This window comes from Neurospora tetraspora (genome assembly GCF_033439725.1).
Source record: "Neurospora tetraspora strain CBS 560.94 chromosome Unknown B0H65scaffold_7, whole genome shotgun sequence".
In the NCBI taxonomy this organism is placed as follows: Eukaryota; Fungi; Ascomycota; class Sordariomycetes; order Sordariales; family Sordariaceae; genus Neurospora; species Neurospora tetraspora.
This window is the reverse complement of record NW_026944389.1, coordinates 781,091-799,856: the sequence shown is the minus strand read 5'-3', so window position 1 is coordinate 799,856 and position 18,766 is coordinate 781,091. Positions and strand designations below refer to the sequence as shown.

The window sequence follows — 18,766 nt, the reverse complement described above, 5'->3', positions numbered from 1 at the left end:
TGGGAAGGAGAAGACTGAGAAGGTGATTAGTTAGGGTGTTGTCTGCTCTGGGGGGAGGGGGGAACGGGGCGGAGGAAAGAAGTTGCGGAGGGATGCGAGGAGATTGAGAGGTTGTTGTGAGTTGTCGATCCTTTCGACATTGTATTTTTGACTTTCTTGTTTTCTTTCTACAACACGAACAAGAATTTGTGATACCCATTGGCATGAGAAAGGACTCTTACTCCACGAACAATGGGTGGTTCAGTCCCGTTGAAGATTCAGTGAACTTTGTCAAATTGTCGCTCAGATTGGCAACACCAGTCTCGTTTCCGGCGAGAGGATTCTTCGGTGATGTTCACGAAAGACGGAGATAACGAGTCGACACCTGTTCTTCCGCCCTCGGAGGGTGCATGAAAGCACGGAGTTTTGATGCTGCCGGTCAGTCCAAGCTGCAAAGGAGTCACTGACCAGCCGGCCGGGCAATCAGTTGCTTGTTTTATCAATGTCAAGTCGCTGCAGGTATGCCTCTCGGACTTCTCCCTGCATTGTACAGATCAATTTTTTTTTCCTTGAAGCAAGACCCAAGGCATACCTCTCCGCCTCCTCCGTGATAGCAATGATGACACGTCTATCAACTTTACCACCAGAACTTCCCAATGACTAGGCGCATATATCATGGTTCTTCCTTTCTTCCAGAAAATGGGAAGCCTGAAGCCGTTCCAAGAGCCATGAGTTGAACTGTTGAAGACTCAAATTTGTGATTGTCCTGGCAATCGACCAGTCGGTTTATGGGCTACCTACCCGTCAATGCTCGAGCAACCTCAACCTTGGAATCTCAAGGAGGCTGCCGTCCGGCCAAGATGTTGCTGCATCTATGCCCTTGGTGACTTGGTCTGGACATGTCGCCACCAAGAAAACAGGATGTAGGTAAGGTAGCCATGACCAGGCCGGACATGCGAATGGAAAATGCCACGAAGCAGCATGAAGCCACGTCCGCCGAAACCCTATCGAAACCCTATGTCTGATCCAGCCAGCTTGCCCGAGCCACAGACCATTTTCCTTCCGAGGTCTTCATCATCAAAACAACCCTCTTCTTTCCCAATACATCCAACTTATTTTCTGATCATAAGACCTAACCAAGTCGTCTATCACCACCGTGATATCCATCACGCTGGTCTACCTCTTCGTCTACGCCGCCCTTCTGATCGGGCAAATCCTTTCCGCCATTGCTGCCCCCAATGCTCACACCAAGGGCATATTAACCATTACCCGATCTTTCACTTCCACTGTGACGGCCGGGGAAACATTTACCACTACCGCTCCTTCTCCTGTTATTGTCACTCAAACGGTCCACGATGCCCCGTCCTCGTCCCCGTCTTCCAAGGCCGTAGAGACGGTCCACGACGTCCCCTCTGTCCCCTCCTCATCCCCGCAGCCGAAGCCCAAGACGCCCGTTAACTTTCACGAGGATTACAAAACTTGGTATATGTGGGAGGAACCGGACATGTGGGAACACAACGGCTACAAGGGGAAGAACATAAAGGGCAAGAGATCCGTCGAGAATAAGGACTGGAGAAGAATCCCTACGGGACTCCCTACACCCAAGCCGGAGATAGGGAAGGGGAAGAGAGAGTTGGAAAACGTGGAGGATGCCAATCTTTCGACTTCGTACCGGACGCTGACGGCCACCATCACCCCCGCCCCCGCCCCAGTCGCCCCCCCGGCCCCCGCCACCACCCAGCAACAACAACAACAACCCCAACTCCTCCCCGGCCAAATCCGCGCCACCCGCTCCGACCTCGACGGCATCGCCGTCGGCTCAGGCGACTGGCAAGCCAAGAACATTGACGAGGTGCACATGTTCGTCTGGGACGCCGATCATCCCGAGTATGTGGCGATTGGCGGGCAGTATGCTGCGTTGGTTAGTACGCTTGTGAAGGCAGCGGCGCCGGCTCCGAGTCCGAGTGAGAGTCCGAGTCCGAGTGAGAGTCCGAGTCCGAGTCCGCAGGTTCAGGTGACAACGCAGCAACAAGAGGAAGGAGACCAGCCAGATGGCGTAACAAGAATCACACTCCCCGGCCAAACGACCGAGTCCATACTCATGACGATGAACGTGACAACAACCATTACGTTTCCTTCGGCCGAGGTCTCAACGAGCTTGGTTACCATCCCCGCTGGGCAGATTGGGAATAGTGAGGCGACGGTTTTGTCGGTTGTGGTCCCTGCTACTACCTCGGCTGCTGAGGCTCCCGTGGCTCCTGACCCGGGGCCTGTGGTGGTGAACACTGCGGCTGCGGCTGCCGGGGCCAGTGACAGTGTGGTGACGAGCTTGCTTACCGTGTCCGCTGGACAGGTGGGGAATAAGGAGGCGACGGTGATGACGGTTTTGGTGCCGGTTGAGAGTGAGACTACTCCTTCCGAGGCTGTGGTCCCTGCTCCCGCTGCTTCGACTCCGGCTGCTTTGACTCCTACGACTACTTCTTTTATTACTTTTACCCCTCCGGTTCCGGCTCCTGCGGTGAATACCACCCCTTCCGCTACCGCTGCGGCGAGCACATCGGTATCGGTATCGGAGGGCCCACAGGCACAAAAGAGTCCAAGTCCAAAGGCACAGTCGGAGAATAATGTGGAGTGGGAGACGGTGGTGCCGGGACAGGAGGTGGTGGTTAATGGGCAGACGGTGGAAGTGGTGACGGTTATGACTGGGGGGCCTTGATACCTCTAGGTACCCTTTAGTCATGGGGGATGGCGGATGGGAGTGGAAACTTATGAATGGCATTAATTATCATTTTATGTATCTTTTGTAGGTAGGGTGAGCTACTCCCTCGGGGTGTACTCATAAGGAGGGAAGGTACCCAGCCTATCGGGCAGAATGGGGATGGGGATAGTATGGTTTGGTATGGCCCATGGCAAAGGATGGAACGGATCGCCGGATCGGGTGGTTAAGGTATCTATCTGACGATATGAAGGTACAAGACATAGTATAGTGTAGTGGTTGTGAGACAGCGCAGAGGGGTGACAAGAAGAAGGAGGACTACTCAACGGCCCGGTCTAGGTAGTGCTTTAAAGAGTTCTTTGAAGGCAGGACGGCAAATGGGACGGACGGTGATAGTAACTAGGCATAGCGATAGGAAGACTGCCATTGGCAGATGGAGTTGGGTTCGAAAAAGGGATTGTGTAAAAAGCTAAGAAGTAACAGAGATAGTCAGACAGTATTAGTCAAAAGGAGTTCCTAGTTTTGCTTTGATCTTGTGCTGCTGTTGTGACCAAAAAAAGGAAAAGTTTGAACCAGTGACAGATGATTGCTCATTGCTGTTCGCTAAGGACTCGACAATGTTGTTTGGAGTGATATTTTTCCGAGAGCTTGAGCTTGCTTTTGTGGCATCGTGGGTGCGCTGGGTAGTGACGTTGTGGCATCGTGGGTACACTGGGTAGTGACGTTGACCATCCATTCGATTGTACTTGTTCATTGTGGCTGTCCAACGGGTGTAAGGGGACTGGTGATCGTGCCCGGGGCAGAGTGTTCATTGGCAGAACTGCAATTTCGTTATTCCATGTTGAGCAAGCTGCAAGGTATCCCCGGAACGCTGTCGATGGATAATGGTCGAGAACGTGCCTGTCACCCGGAGAATCCAGATGCGTTGTCACTTGGAAGCTGAGGCCGAGTCGACGAAGTTGGTGCTGGGTGTGGTTGCTGTCGAACTGAAGTTAAAGATTGCCGGCGGCATCGCACCAACGCCTGTTCCGTTCAGCCCGGCGGGCCCGGCCGTTCGACCGCTCGCTCGGGAGCAACGGGTGATGGGTACGGGTACGGATGTGGGTATAATTAGAAGGAGAGTCCACTTGGGCTTCTCTTGTCAAATATAGGGGGTTCAGAGCTGGCACTACTCCATCACCTCGATGGAGCTCCAATTTTTGGGTGTTTGGCGCAGTGGTCAGTATCTGACATCTCTTGATCTTGCCGCTATCTCCGGTGGTCCGCCCGCCTGCGACTGACTTCCATATCTTATCTGAATTGGCATAGATGGACGTGATGGGATTGTAGCTCGGTGCTGTTCGTGACAACGCCATGATGGACGAGACGAGCCCCTGGCAGCTTGAGCACTCGAATGCAACGTGTAAATGGAAAGAAGGAAAGGGGGCCGCGGCACCAAACAGAACGTTCATTCAAGGTCATGATAGTTATACATTATTGCTTTTCTTTTTTTAGGCAGACGAAACTTCAACCAAGCCATTAACTTTTTTTGTAAACCAGCAGAGCCGTTATGTAAAGAGGAGTCCGACCGAGAAAACCCCGGTATGGATATCGATAATAGCACAAGTACATTTCCCAACTCCACTTACTTCCGTCATGGCCGCGAATTTGTCCTGGTTGAAACTAACTCCACCCATTTCCGTCATGTCCGATGAAACAACGATGGCACTTTCTCATCCATCTCCACCAGTTATGCTAACCCGTTCCCACGCAGACAACCCAATTGCTGTGTTTCACGCATGTGAATGTCGTACGTAGTAGAGCTTTTGAAGATTGGCATGACCATAGGGACGTAAGAAAAAGTGCGCGCTCGCTTCAGTAACACTCCTCTAGGCTAGTAGAGAAATACACTTATTTGCCAGGGTTGGCAGCGACGAAGTCCTTGCCCTTCTGGATGTTCTTCTTGAGGTCAACAAGGCAAGCATCGAGGAGCTTCTGCTCGACCTCATCGACGGGGCCGACGGGGTGGATCTTCTCGACACCGTTGGGGCCGAGCTCGACCTTGGAGGAGAAGAAGTCGATGCCCTGGTCCTTGTAGAGAGGGGAGTCGACAAAGGTGGGCTCGATGACGCCCTTCTCGCCCTGGGAGGCGCGGAGGAGGGACTCGGCCATGCGGGCACCGGCCATGGCCATGGAGAGGGTGGCGGAACCGGCACCGTCCTTGGCCTTGACGACCTCGTCACCGCCGAACTGGACGCGGTGGATGAGCTGCTCGTTCTTGGAGAGCTCGGGGTGGTTGCTCTGGGAGAAGAGGGGGACGATGGTGACGCCGGAGTGGCCGCCGACGACGGTGATGTTCTCGTCCTTGGGGTCGGTGCCCTTGATCTCGGCAACGAAGCGGGAGGCGCGGACGACGTCGAGGGTGGTGACGCCGAAGAGGCGCTTGGGGTTGTAGACGCCGGCCTTCTTGAAGATCTCGGAGACGATGGGGACGGTGGAGTTGACGGGGTTGGAGATGACGAGGATGTTGGCGTCGGGGCACGACTCGGCGCAGGCCTTGGCGAGGTCGCGGACGATGGAGGCGTTGGTGTTGAAGAGGTCGTCGCGGGTCATGCCGGGCTTGCGGGGGACACCGGCGGGGATGAGGACGATCTCGGAGCCCTTGAGGGCCTCGGCGAGGCCGGAGGCGGTGGGCTCGTAGCCCTTGACGTTGCTCTTGGTGTTGATGTGGGAGAGATCAGCACCGACACCGGGGGCGCCACGGATATCGTAGAGGGCGAGCTCGGTGACTCTGGGGTTGAGCTTGAGGAGGAGGGAGAGGGGCTGGCCAATGCCGCCGGCGGCACCAAGGACGGCGACCTTGGAGAGCTGTGATGTTGGGGTGGTGATGTTAGTCTCAGAACTGGTGTTGAGCTTCCTGCTTGGAGGAGCTGGGACAAGCTGGACTGGAGCTATGACATGATAATTACTCAAATGCCACTTTAGGGACGACAACATACCTGGCGGGCAGAGGCCGAGAAGGCACGGGTCTGGATTCTGGAAGCGGCGAACATGGTTGCTATCGTGACGGGATGTGTAACGACGGTTGGGAGAGAAGAGAGAAAGGAGCAAAAGTTGGAAGCTCGGCGCGCGCGAAATGTTGATGAAGCTGTGCAACGAATTGTCTCGTTCCTGGCCCGCCCAATCCGGCTTAGCGCAGCCGGTCAACATTTCGGAATGGTCGGCTGGGGATACCCCGCCCCGCCAGCTTGTGCGCTGTGGAGGCCCAAGCCCACTGTAAGTTGGGGCCTGAGGCAGCAATGACAGCACATCCCGATGTCACTTGTCGCTGAGGACAACGACACAGAGGGACTTGGACTGTTCGGGTGGTCTGTGCACTCGCTCGTCAACACTCAACAACGACAATTACATGTTGCATCCGGGTAAAAGGGCCAGTTCGTCCCGAAGACTCGAAGAGCATCGATAATTTTCAGGGTGTCAGCACGTCTTGGTCAATTGGACGACAGTTTAGGCCCAAACAAGGTTCACGACAAGACAAACTCACGCTGAACAGACATCTATCCACTTAATCTATCATAGTATGTATTGTACACCACCAATTCTATCACAAACTCCCCCAATTATAAAGATGTAGTTTAATAGGTATGAAACATATCCAGTTCACTCACCCCATTTTCTTTCTCTCATGTAGTCAAGTCATAACATTCATCAAGATGCCATATCATGACCACAACTATTCAGCCCTCCCCCCCATTCTCGCCCGCAACCGCCTCTCAAACTCGGCCACCTTCTCCATCCTCGCCTTCTCCTCCTCCTCATCCTTCTTTCTCTTCTCTTCCTCCAACTTCTTGAGCTCCTCCGCCTTGCGGATCTTCTCGCGTTCAAGCTGATCATGACGGCGCACCGCAATGTCACGGGCCTTGAGGTCGCTGAACAGGTACTTGAAGACAACCTCAATGAGCCAGCAGGCAACGTAGTCCAAGATCATGACCACAGTCATCGTGTACTTGAACTCGTCCGTGAAGGGCACAAGCTTCATTGCCTCGTTAAGCTCAGGTACCATCTCGGTGGAGCAAGCGAAAGCGATGGCAGTGACACCAATAATGCCGTAGAACATGCCCTTGTTCTCAGACAGAGACTCGCGGAAGGGACGGCCCTGGTAGTTGACAGCGAAGGTGGAGATTTGCTGGATGAGCTGAAGGAGGTAGACGGCAGAGTTGAGCAGCGAAGGGGAGAACTCGGCCTCGAGGTCGACGCTCTCGGCGCGTGGCTCGAGCTGGTCGCAGAAGCGGGCAATGTAGATCAAAGTGACGACGTGCACAGCAAACTGGCCGAGAATGGAGCCGATGATGTAGAAGTTGAAGATGTTGGGCTGGGGACGCTCCTTGGAGAGACCCTCGACCGACTTGGCGCGCGAAATGGACAGGAAGCAGACGCTCATGAGCATGCCGCTGATGGTAATCTGACCGTCACCGAACTTGATGCCTTCGAGGTAGAGCACAGACAAGCTGTAGGCGCTGATCAGGCAGTTGAGGGCAAGGATCTTGTACATCTGAATGGTGGCAACCAGAGTGCAGCGGCCTTGGCGGATGATGTTAGGAATGGCCATAACGTTGCGGAGCTTCGAGGTGAAGGGAGCAGCGACCGAGGCATCACCAAGCTTGAGCGTGGGAGGCTCGTCGTCATCCATGTCCATGTCCATCATACCAGCGGTAAGCTTATCAGCAAAGGTGGACGCCTGCTGGGCAGCCGCAGCCTGTCTCTGCTTGGGGTCCTGGTTGATGAGAGCCTGGGCGCCAGGGGAGGTAACAGTCTCGATAGGAGCATTGTGGTGGAGGGTCTTGGCAAGCTTCTCAACGGTGATGCCCTTCTTCGCCGCCTCACGCTCCATAGCAACGTTGTAGTGCGGGTTGGAAGGTCCAGGCGGGTAGAGATGAGCGATCAGAGCGGGGACAGGAGGAGCGGGTTGGCCCCAACGCTTCATGAGGTCAACCTGCTTCTGATACATATCCTTGATCTTGTTGTTACGAGCGTGCTCGGCAATGCGAATAAGATCTTCCTGAGTACCGTTGAGGAGAGCAACACCGATGTGAGCCTGCTTCAGCGCACCGACATCGTTGGTGCCGTCACCAGCCATGAGAGTGTAGTAACCCATATCCTTGAGACCGAGAAGAATGTCTTCCTTCTGCTTGGGGGACACACGAGCGTAGACCCAGGTATAGCGGAGCAGCGTCTTCCAACCAACCTGTCCCTTAAACTTGGCCAAAGCGTAACCGGTAACACAAAGATCATTGGTCTTGATGATCTCAGGGTCGATGGGCTTGGTAGGGTCGACCTCGATGTTGACCTTGTCATCGACGCTGCGCCAGATGAGCTTCTCTTCGCCGTGGGCGCTGTGCTCGGGGGAATCCAAAATGAGAACGTCACGGTCGACAATCTCGACCTCCCTAGCGACATGAACGGCAGTAAGCGGGTTATCTCCGGTAATCATGACAACACGGTGGCTGCTCTCGTTGAGCATCTGCACGGCCTGCTTGGCATCCTCCTTGAGAGGGCACTGAAGGACAAGGAATCCGGCAAAGGTAAGGTCAGCCTCAACGTTCTCGCGTTTAAGGTCGTTGATCTTGCTGGCGCCCAGCTCGTTTTCGGTAGAGAGTTGCTTGTAGGCAAGCGCCAGAACACGGGCACCACGGCGGGTAAAGTACTTGTATGTCTCTTCGTAGTCCTTGGGAATGGTAACCAGCATCTTCATGATCGTCTCGGGCGCACCCTTGACAGCAACAAAAGTGCCCCTGAGCTTCTGGCCGGTCTTGGAATCGGTAGCGTTGATGGTGGCGACGGAGCTCTGACGCTTCAAGGCACTGGAGAACTGGAAGCGGCGCTTCACCTGAACGTTGCCCTGGACGGTGCTCTTGGCGCCAGTCCTGGTCTTGAGCATATCGTTCTGGCCAAGAGACCAGCCGAGGGCAGTAAGGGTAGCCTTCTCCATGGGATCACCGACAATGTCTCCTTCATCGAGCCTAACAAGAGCGTGGGCGGTGGCCAAAACAAGAGTAGTCTCCAAACCGGCCTCGTCAACAGGGGTCATGTGGCTGTGAGCACCATCGGACTCGCGGGGGGTGTCGGTACCAGAATGGCCGAGGCCAAGACCAGCGATACCCTCGACAACGAGATCCTCGCCAGTCAGGGTACCAGTCTTGTCGAAGCAGGCAACATCAATGCGACCGGCAAAGGGAATTCTGAAGGGCTCAGTGCAGAAGATGGCGAACTTGGCAAGAGCAGACAAGCTAGTGTTGACAGCCAAGCTAAGCTCCATCGGAAGCTCGGGGGGAACGACACTGGTAACGATCAAGACGCAGTCGAGCAGAAGCTTGGAGCGCTTGCGGTCCTTGCGAACACCCTCGTCCCAGACATACCAAGAAGCGGCAAGGGCGAAGATCAGGAGGAACAGAATGAAGAACAGGGCCTCGACGTTGTTGGCAGAGACGCGCTCGGTGGAGTAGATCATGGTGCGAACCAAGCTACCCTGGGAGGTCTCGAAACCGGTCTTGGTGACGATGGCCATGGCGCCGTTATCGGGGGGAGTAGGGACACCAGACGCAAGCTTGGGCTTCTCTTCATCGGGGTTGCCGTGGGTGATCTGCAGGACCTTGGTGCCGCCCCAGAGGAAGGCGTTCTTGTCAAGACCCTCGGGGTCAATCTGGGCATCACCGGGACGAAGCTGGATGGAGTCCTTCAACAGAGGAGTGCTTTCACCAGAAAGCATGGCCTCGTTGACGATGGCGGTTCCTTCAACCAAGATCATGTCGCAAGCAACACCGCTGTCCTCCTTTGTACGTGTAACAGACACAAGATCTCCGGGGAGAAGCTTGTCGCTCGTGGTCTCGGTCCACTTGCCAAGGCGGTAGACGTAGATGTCGTAGGGCTTGATGCTCATGCTGCGGAACTCGTTGAGGGTGCGTTGGCGCTGCCAGACGACGGTACTCTCGAAGACAACGAGCATGAACAGGGTGAAGAGCGAGTAGTACCAGTATTCGTCCAGCATCCACAGACCGACGCAGAAGACCTGGAACACGAAGAAGGGGGCGACGGCGTGTTCCTTGAAGAGCTCCGTGAAGGTAGGGACGGGGATATCGAACGTGTTCATGCCATAGTGTTGCTCCAGCCGGTCGAGCTCCGAGGCGGTCATGATGCCCCTGGACTTTTGGAAGACTTCGAGCTTGGGCTTGGGTTCGTCGTCGATCTGGTACGTGAGGGTGCTGAAGGAGTTGGTCTCGGCATTGTAGAGAAATCGGCGCTTCTGGAAGAGGAAGGAGATGTTGGTCTTGCCTCCGGCCTGTGAGGTGGTTAGTCTTCTATCTCTCCTGGGATAACTTGACAGGGGCAAACTAACAGTATCGCGCACAATGGGGCAGATATCGGAAATGCCAGCGTTGGCAACCGGGATGACCTTGATCAGCTGGGCATCTTGAACGGAGCGTGCCTTCTTCGCGGTAAAGGCGGCACGAAGGTTGATGTTCCAGTGGGTGCAGAGCCAGACGAGGGCCTGGACGGTGATGATGGTGCCGGCCCAGACAAAGGTCCATTCCTGGCCGTTGATGTGCTTATCGTAGAGGTCCTGATCGAGATAGTAGCGGAAGAAGATGGGCCAGATAATGGCAAACGGCCATACGTAGGCGTGGAGGTAGAGAGGCAGCGGCCTCAACAACTCGGCAGACTGGATCTGCGCGTTGTCGACGAGCGGCGCCATGATAGCGGTTCGACGGTTGGGTGGTTGTCGACTATAGAGACGGCATTGAACGGCGTCTTTGAGAGTGTGGTCGACGCGCGTATGATATGTTGGTGATGGGAGCAATCGACTCGATGGTGTCGGGTACTCGGGTGTTGTTCTGGTCGACGTTGGCGTTGGTGCTGGTGTTTGTCTCCGAACTGGACACTTCTCGTTTCGCCTGGGACACTTTTTCCCACCCAAACGGTTGGCCAAGTCCGAGCCAAGGTCCAGACAGGACTAGCGCTTGCGCGTCCGCTGGCGACGTAACCAACCGCCACCCTTCAGTGGACTTTTTGCCCCGAAACCGCCAGCAGCCCACTTTACGGTGGCCCAAGTGTTGGCTATGATCAATTGAAAAAGTTTGGTTGGAAAATGGCCCGTGCCAGCTGCAGGCACTAGATTCACACTGAAGGGTAGCTTCCATAATCTAATGCAATACCTTTTATCGAACTAATGAAGCAAAGTATTGGAGCGAAGCAATGAAGTAATGAAGCAATGAAGTAATGAAGCAATGAAGTAATGAAGTAATAAAGCAATGAAGTAATAAAGTAATTAAGTAATTAAGTAATAAAGCAATAAAGTAATGAAATAATGAAGCAATAACTGAAGGCAATGAAAGTCAACCAGAGTTAATAGAAGTCAACTAGAATTAATAAAAATCAATTAGAGTCAAAGGGGTGTAATGAGTTGAGACTGAGAGTCAATAAGAGCTTCGAGGTTTACTAAGATTTAAGGTAGTAATATAAATAGATCCTCCAATTCTTTTCCAAATTTTGGTCAGAATGAGCGAGCAAGAGCCTCGAGGTTTGCCAAGATTTTTTAGGGTAGGTAGTAGTGCAAATGGATCCTTCGCTTCTTCTCCAAATTTTAGACTTTAGGGTAGAGTATTAATGCAAATGGATTTCCCTGTCCCTTTTGCTCTTTCTGGGCTATAGGAATAAATAAGAGTTAATAAGAGGTATAAGAGTTAATAGGAATTGATAAGAGTTGTAAATGTGATGGACAATGTGATGCCTTTGGATGTAGGTGAGTCTTCTAGTTTAAGTATGCAAGTGATATGGAGGCGTTGATATAAAAGGGCTGGTAGTTGGTTGCAGTTGAGAGCTCGGACCAACTTTCAATTGATCATAGCCAACACTTGGGCCACCGTACCACTTCGTTCCCAGTGGACCGCCACTCTGGATCAGCCGTGTCAGCCCGCTTGCTGGGAGCTTGGGCCACAAATTGCGCGATGAGGACCGTGCCCCAGGCTCCCGGCAGGCAGATGGGCGCGTCATTTTGAACAGCCGTGGTTTTAAGCCACGAATAGTTCAACGACATCTCATTCCTGTCCGTGCGTTTCGCTTTCCAAAACATCGCCAACGACGTTCTTCATGGACACTCTGCAATCTCAAAGCTGGAACCTGCCTACCCTGTTCTTTGAGCTGAGTACCCTGTAGTTTGGATATCATTAAGCCAACCGTCCCCATCTCACATTCATTTCTCCTTTATCTCATTTTGGTTGATCCTCTTACAAGCAAGACCTTTCTGCAGCTTACCATGCCCTCTCTGTCACTGGATTCAAGCTGCCCTACATCACGCAGTTGCCTTCTGGTCTCAGTCTAACATTTCATCGCGTCCATGCCTATCAGTGATTGACTGGCGGCCTTGCCGATGAGCCATCATTTGCGTACCGTTGTCGGGGAAGAAAACAATTTTGTGTCAGGGGCCGATGAGAATTTGGTTTGTTAGACGCCAAGCAACCGGCCCATATCTGACTCCTCGCATTACTGGTTCTTCTGGATCTTTGCTTCTCTTGTTATTGCCGTCTATCCTGGAGGGTGAGTCAAGAAACACAAGCGATTTCTCAGGGCAGAGTACAAATGCCGTTTTGGGCTGATCACCCAAGGCCCATATCAGTCTGTCGGTGAGCAGGCTAAATGCATCAGGAAAGTTAGGATTAGCCATCCTGCTTCTTATTACCTCGTTACATCTTCCCAAAACCATATCGTGCATGTTCGTGAGCAATGAGTCCTGGCCGGAAGGAAATGGAAGGATGGCCCAACGTCAGTGGATATCCGTTCACATAACACACACCGAGGACCACATCAAACAGCCGTACTGGACTGATGAGGAAGGTACAAAGAGTAGCAAGTGCTTGATGCCGATCACAACTTCCTTCGACGTTCTGATGGCACCTGCCGACTGGAAGTCCGCTAACTGCAGGATGTAATCATGGCCTGAGGCAGTGTAAATGTTTACCGTCTCCGAAACAATCTCCTCTTCTACAAGTTCAACAGAGTTCTCTCGATATCTCATTATCCTAACCGACTCGGTCGCTCTTCAAAGCTCCCGCCGACAACCGGACATCCCCCCAACTAGCGTCAATCAGTACCTCTATCAACATAATCACAGATTATTCTCTTACCATGAGAAAGCAGCTTTACTTCCCTCCTCTCCCACCTAGCGAAGGCGACGAGAGCCCAGGTAGGCCGCTCACCCATTCACAAAACACTATCCGACATTCCAGCTGACAACCGCTCATAACGATCCAGATGTGCCCGAAAGTCCCAGCCCCAGTACTCCCAGATGCCCGGTACGCAAGCCACCTGTAGTCTGGTACCACGGTCAGCTTGACGAAATAGCCCATGATCTCAAAGACACAATCTTAGTCGCCCTCGACTTCGAAATGATCGACCATCCAAGGCACCAAAAAGTCCTGTCAGAATCGCAACGGATGTCCGAGCTCGGGATCGCCGTCTACGACCCCCGAGATGCCGCTGCCTCCGCCACGCATACAATCGAGGAAAGACTCCAGAAGATTCACGTCAGGCATTACATCGCCTCCCGCTGGCGCAAAACCACCCCCTTGACCTGCGACGCCTTCATGCACACCACCTGGCCCGGCAAAGGCGGGAAAATAGTTGGCCACGTCGCCCACCCCTACGACGGCGTCTTCGCCCGATCCCGCATCCGGCCCGCTCGCGCCATCCGGGACAAACTACAAGATATCCTCAACCGCCTGCCCACCCGCGGTCTGACCACCGAAGAGATCGCCCAAGGCCAGCGAAGACCCGTCATCCTCCTCTTCTGGGACGCTAGATTGGAGATCAAGATCATGTCGCAGTGGGGAATCCAGCTCCCTGAGTACCCTGACCCTGCGGGAAACAAGGCGAAGGTCGAGCTATGGGATCTCCAGAAGTGGCATAACCTCCAGCGGGCCAGGCGGAACGCGGAGACGAGCGATTCGGCCTACAACTTGCTGGCGCCGCTTGGGGTCCTGGCGTGTGGGCACAATGCGGGCAATGATGTTTTTGCGATGCTGGCGGCGTTTTTGTACTTGCTTCATAGCGAGGAGGGGGCGTGGAGTGAGTATATGAGGGACTTTACGTGGTTTCCGGAGGAGTATATGGTCAAGCTGGATTGGGTTGATCCGGAGGTTGCGGAGTTCAATGAGCGGCTGGATCCGAATTGGGAGATTGGGTCGTGCTTGGGATGCTTTCTTTGACCGACGTGTCTTGTTTGGTTTGGGGAGCGGTTACTTGGAGGTCGGCAGTACTGGCCATACACTGGCATACGGCAACAGAACTGGAAGACAGGCCCTGGGCACTGCATAGTCGGATTGGTGTTGTTCGTTTTGGATACTGGAGGCGGTCAATACTTGCCTTGCACACGGGATACAGGTTAGAATGAATGCAGGGAATCATGGAACGAGGAACAGCGGTCTTCTAGTCAGCTTCTCAGTCCTGTTCACAGCACCAGCACAAGTATCTCTCTGAACTTCGAGTACACCACCCTATGCAAAGCTAAACTGTTCTTGGCTGTTGACCGTGTTGGGGTCTGGACTCTGGAGCTCCGGGAACCTCGAATCAGGCCTCTGAGATGCTTTATCTTCGTTCTTATAATGTTCACGTTCATCTTCCTTCAGGACAACTACGTTCTCCCTCGAACCGTCAGCCGGTGAGCGGCACTTGTCACCACTCCATCCACTGTCCTAGCTTTTGCTCCAGTGGCACGGACTCCCGATTCGTCCCCGGCACCTCAGCCTGTGTTCTACGCTCCAACGGCCCACCTAATCTAGTCTGTTTCTTGCTACAAAAGGCGGATTGGCCATGAAGTGACTCCTGGTTTCGCGAGGGACGTAGGAGTTGGCGCCGGCAGTGCTTCCGGGGTTCTGGCTTACGGGCCCTAGTATAAAACCAGGGTAGCGGAGGTCGAAGCCATAGGTCTGGACTCCGGTCGAAAGGCCTGGGCTGTTGGGCTTATCGTGCCGGTGTACTTCGGTTCGGTTCGGTTCGTGGATGGGTTGAGAGTAAGTCGAGGGCCTCGCTGTTGCGGGGAAGCAATTGGAAGTTGCTCGAGTTGCGCTGAGCTTGTGTTGCTTGTAATGGTAGGCTGTTGGTTTCGTGTGTCGCTGTCGAGTAAAACTAAAGCGGCAGAGGGGTGGGATCATGGGCAATCAGTAAGGAATGGGCTTTCGTTCGGGCATGGTCGCTTTAGGTAGCGGTCTCGAGGGCGGGTCGGGGGCCTGGTCGTGGTACGCGAAGGCGTCTTGGGTTGTGGAATGGGTTAGCAAACGAAGGGATCTCGAAGCGCTGTCGAAGTTTCGAGGTCTGGGTAGCTCCGCGCAAATCGTTGGTGTATCGGGTTTGGATCGTGGTTGTAGTTGTTGTCGGCTGAAGAAAGTTGAACGGGGAAGAGTGACGTTGGTGGAAGACTTGTCGTGTTGGAGGTCTCGCACCGATGGACCGGGCGCAGTGGAAGGCCTCGTAACAGAAGCGAAGTATCGGCAGCTCGTTAACGCTGCTTATAGTGGAGTTGGGTACCTGAGTAGAAGGGTGCTGCTGTTAGTGCACAGTTCGGATGTTGTCGTCATGTCGGGCAATGCACACGGCAGGCGCACCTAAGCCTACCCAAGTTCCTGACGCCTTGCCAAGCTGCAGCCGAGCAGGGTATCGTCCTGCGTCTTCTTCTGGTCCGAACTTTATTTTCTTTCATGCAACGCAGCTACGGCAGCCCGTTCAAATGTCAAACACCACGACACGCGTCACGGCAGGGCAGCGCAGGGCCGCAGGGCACCCCCAATCGAGGCAGTCCGAACCACATGAGCGCCTGTTGGAGGGGCATGTACAGATTCCAACCGCTGCCCCTCCCTCCGTCCTTTTCTCGGAATTGGTATTACCGCTTTTAACATGAGCTATTGCCTTTGTCCTCACCCTAGAAACGCATGCTGACGAAGCATTTAGGATCACTACAAGATTGCTTTGTTTACTCGACTTCCCTTTTTGGTTATAATTGTGGATCCTCTCCTTTCCCTGTGCGGGTCCTGTGCGACCCAAAAGGCGCAGACTCGGAGCAGCACTGCACAACATGTTCCTGACGCTGTTGTTCAGCGTTCATGCACATCAACTCCGTGCTTATTTGAAGTTCGATTGGTTCAATCCACTTACTTGGTTGATATTTGCACACTCGCCATGGTGTCCTTGACGCCAGCAAACGAGGAAAGGGGTGAAGCGGCCAATGGAGTCAGTAATTCCCAACCTGGAATCTTTCTCTCCTTCTTTTTCTTGTCCCATAATGGGAATAATCAAACACAGGCCAAGTGGCCGAAGAGACGCATCGCTGAAGTACGGACGGAAATCGGCCTGGTTCCGTTCCTTGAGGTTCGAAACTTTGATGGAGATGGATGCCGAAAGGTTGAGCATTGAAGAGGATTGAAGTGGTGGTGAATTGAAGAGGGGGCTTACCGGTGGTCTTGTAAAAACAATGGTGCTCGAAAGCCGTCCCCGCAGCAGCTATCCGGACTTCCGGAGCAGTCGGTTCCAGGTTGGCTTCCAGGCTTTTTTTTAGTTATCTGACTTCACGACTATTGCATTCACAGCCAGCATCAACGCTGTCACGAGGTTTCTGAGGCACGGGGGCTGCGGCTTTCGGCAATGACGCGTATATTGGCTGCAGCAGACAACCTGAAACTCCGCGCTCGTGTTGGCGGCTTCGAGGTTTTCGCTGGTGGTTGCTTTGGTCCGGTGTATGCTGAGGTTTCTGTCGGGCCTCCGGTGCTGCGAGTGAAGGATCATAATATGCAGTCATAAGTTGGCTGAACCTTTGCCCTGATCTGCCCAACGGTTTGGGTTTGGTAAATGGTTTTATATAAATTCCTCTCTTTCCCCCCTTTTCTTCCCTTAACTTCAAAAATCTTCATTCTGTGTCCGCCTCTCTCTTTTCCCCAAGCCACCAAACCACCTTATCTCCACCCCCTCCTACCTCAACCTCGGTGCCTACAATATTGTTCAGCAAACAATACCAGCTTCACTATCACCATGAAGTCCGCATGCCCCTCGCCGCCGGAGGTTTCCACATACGATGAGTTGCAAGAGTTCAAAATTGCTCTGGAGGACACCATCTCGATTGCCTTGAACTTCGAAACCACTGACCACAACGCAAGCGAACAGATCTCGGACCAGGTCTCCGGAGTAGGATGTGCCGCCTACGATCCCCGTTCCTCGTCGCTTGATGAAGCAGAATGTATCAAGGGCATCAAAGTCAGCCATACGATCAGTCGTGATTGGGCGTGGCTCACCCGAGTAACCTGCCCAGCAAACAAGGTTGGACGGTGGCACCACCCGGAACACCCCAAGTCCAAACCAAATTCTGCCTCTCCCTACGCCGCAAAATTCTGTTTCAGCAAGGTCATATCGACCCAGGAGGCTCTCAGAGACTTTGCTGCATTTCTGGACCGCCTTGCCGTTCAGAATCTTACCGTGGAAGAGCAGGCTGCGGGGGTTCGTCGCAAGATTGTTGTGCTGTCGTGGGACTCCAACCTTGAGCCCAAGATCCTTGACGCTTTCGGGTTCGATCTTGGAAAAAGGAACATCGAGCATTGGGATCTCCAGCTGTGGAGTCCCGTTCTGTACCGTTTCGGTGACCAGGATAAAACCGGCGGAAAGACCTTCTTCGCCAGCACCGGTGTTTTGGGTCCCGAAGGCAACGCCGTTGCTATGCACAACGGCTCCAATGATGCTTGGGCCGAGCTGGCTAGCTTTATTCGCTTCCTCCACATGACGGAGGAGTCCTTTAACCGTTGGATTCTCGGCATGGAAAACCTCGAGCCCCTGGACCTGAGCTGGGTCAACCCCCGTTTTTTATTATCAAATGCCAACTTGGGGGGCGAGTACAAGGATGAGAATCCTTACCTCCGCTGCCGCAATAGGAAGAACAAGAACCGGGGTGTCCATCACACCAAGAATGCGTCATTTGAGGCTTCAAATCCCGTACCTCATCATCAGAACGCCGGCCCTCCCCCGGCTTTGCACGACGCTGCCGCCTTCCCCTTTCTCTCCGCCACACGTCAACCCGCAAAGGCATATGTCAAGTCAGCTAACGGAGGCTGGGCGAAGAAGCCATTTGGCGTCACGGAAAGTACCGACAGGCCGCTCACCAAACCGCCTGATGTCTCACCCTCTACTTCGTCCTCAACCTCGCCGTTATCATCAACTTCACCTTCTACTAACCCCTCTACTACACCCTCTACTACACCCTCTACTACACCCTCTACTGTCCCCTCACCTACCTCTAGCCCATCCCCCACACCCCCCACCCTTGCCATGGACGCGCTCGCCATTATCAGTGCTACTACCGGCAATGACTCCAGCAAGGCTGGATCGTCAAACAAGACGACGAAGAAGCACGGAAAGGGAAAACGGAGGCGGTATATTCCCATGGTCTAAAGTTGGATCACCAAGTATCAGTGGTTAGGGCAGTTTTGCAGCTAATTTCAGTATGCTTTCAGTTGGGAGTTCGGAGCTTGGATGGTTATCATGATTCTGCTTGCAGAAGGTTACCTCTAGTTAGCCCTCATTAGATTGACATTGGCACAAGAAGAACCCAGTTAACGTAGCTAGCATCACTACTCAACATTTCATTTCCCTTTCCCATGCCTTATACGTCACTTGTCGAACGGCTTTCTAATTGATTGATGGCTTATACCGACATATGCCTGATCGACGAGAAATGCAGATGGGCAGGAAGTGATGGAAGGAGATATTTCCGCCGATGTGCTCTACAAATTCACCTGTCTTATATACCGTCCTCTGTTTCTTATTACCATTTCTTCCCTTTCATATCCTGTCCTTCCCATCTCTCTCCCCCGACACCGCACCACCACCACGTTACCACTAACCTACACCCACTCCAATATCCCCCGATCAACATCCAGCAGGAATTCCCAGCTCAAGACGAATTATCAACAATGAAGTCTACGTGCCCTGCGCCCCCGGCTGTCCACAACTATGTGGACTTAGTCGAAGTCAAGAGGACACACAAAGACACTATTTTCGTATCGC

At 53.5% G+C, this 18,766-nt stretch overlaps 7 protein-coding genes across 7 annotated transcripts; 4 read left to right on the top strand and 3 right to left on the bottom strand.

Annotated features, from left to right (window-relative positions):
* Nucleotides 1–1,135: 1,135 nt before the first annotated feature.
* Nucleotides 1,136–2,695, top strand: B0H65DRAFT_433048 (uncharacterized protein; the record flags this gene model as incomplete). The annotated part of the gene is made up of 1 exon (XM_062825038.1): nt 1,136–2,695. A coding segment is annotated over one exon (1,560 nt), but the record flags the coding sequence as incomplete, so codon positions are not given.
* An 873-nt stretch (nt 2,696–3,568) lies between these two features.
* B0H65DRAFT_283577 (uncharacterized protein) lies at nt 3,569–4,238 on the bottom strand. Its single transcript, XM_062822911.1, has one exon. It carries the CDS (start codon nt 4,144–4,146, stop codon nt 3,688–3,690), a length of 459 nt encoding a protein of 152 aa, XP_062678242.1. The 5' UTR covers nt 4,147–4,238; the 3' UTR covers nt 3,569–3,687.
* B0H65DRAFT_474775 (malate dehydrogenase mitochondrial precursor) lies at nt 4,125–5,903 on the bottom strand. Its single transcript, XM_062827271.1, has 2 exons — nt 5,674–5,903; nt 4,125–5,542 (listed from the first exon to the last, which is right to left on the bottom strand). The coding sequence occupies exons 1-2, from the start codon at nt 5,725–5,727 to the stop codon at nt 4,586–4,588; spliced, it is 1,011 nt and encodes a 336-aa protein (XP_062678241.1). The 5' UTR covers nt 5,728–5,903; the 3' UTR covers nt 4,125–4,585.
* A 247-nt stretch (nt 5,904–6,150) lies between these two features.
* Nucleotides 6,151–10,695, bottom strand: B0H65DRAFT_474773 (cation-transporting ATPase 4). The gene is made up of 2 exons (XM_062827270.1): nt 10,068–10,695; nt 6,151–10,010 (listed from the first exon to the last, which is right to left on the bottom strand). The coding sequence occupies exons 1-2, from the start codon at nt 10,422–10,424 to the stop codon at nt 6,408–6,410; spliced, it is 3,960 nt and encodes a 1,319-aa protein (XP_062678240.1). The 5' UTR covers nt 10,425–10,695; the 3' UTR covers nt 6,151–6,407.
* Nucleotides 10,696–12,356: 1,661 nt separating this feature from the next.
* On the top strand, nt 12,357–14,134 carry B0H65DRAFT_474770 (uncharacterized protein). The gene is made up of 2 exons (XM_062827269.1): nt 12,357–12,911; nt 12,980–14,134. Exons 1-2 carry the CDS (start codon nt 12,854–12,856, stop codon nt 13,930–13,932), a joined length of 1,011 nt encoding a protein of 336 aa, XP_062678239.1. The 5' UTR covers nt 12,357–12,853; the 3' UTR covers nt 13,933–14,134.
* A 1,310-nt stretch (nt 14,135–15,444) lies between these two features.
* B0H65DRAFT_474768 (uncharacterized protein) lies at nt 15,445–16,544 on the top strand. The gene is made up of 2 exons (XM_062827268.1): nt 15,445–15,599; nt 15,671–16,544. Exons 1-2 carry the CDS (start codon nt 15,450–15,452, stop codon nt 16,130–16,132), a joined length of 612 nt encoding a protein of 203 aa, XP_062678238.1. The 5' UTR covers nt 15,445–15,449; the 3' UTR covers nt 16,133–16,544.
* A 200-nt stretch (nt 16,545–16,744) lies between these two features.
* Nucleotides 16,745–18,356, top strand: B0H65DRAFT_579716 (uncharacterized protein; the record flags this gene model as incomplete). Its single annotated transcript, XM_062830775.1, has 1 exon — nt 16,745–18,356. One exon carries the CDS (start codon nt 16,745–16,747, stop codon nt 18,149–18,151), a length of 1,407 nt encoding a protein of 468 aa, XP_062678237.1. The 3' UTR covers nt 18,152–18,356.
* Nucleotides 18,357–18,766: the final 410 nt, after the last annotated feature.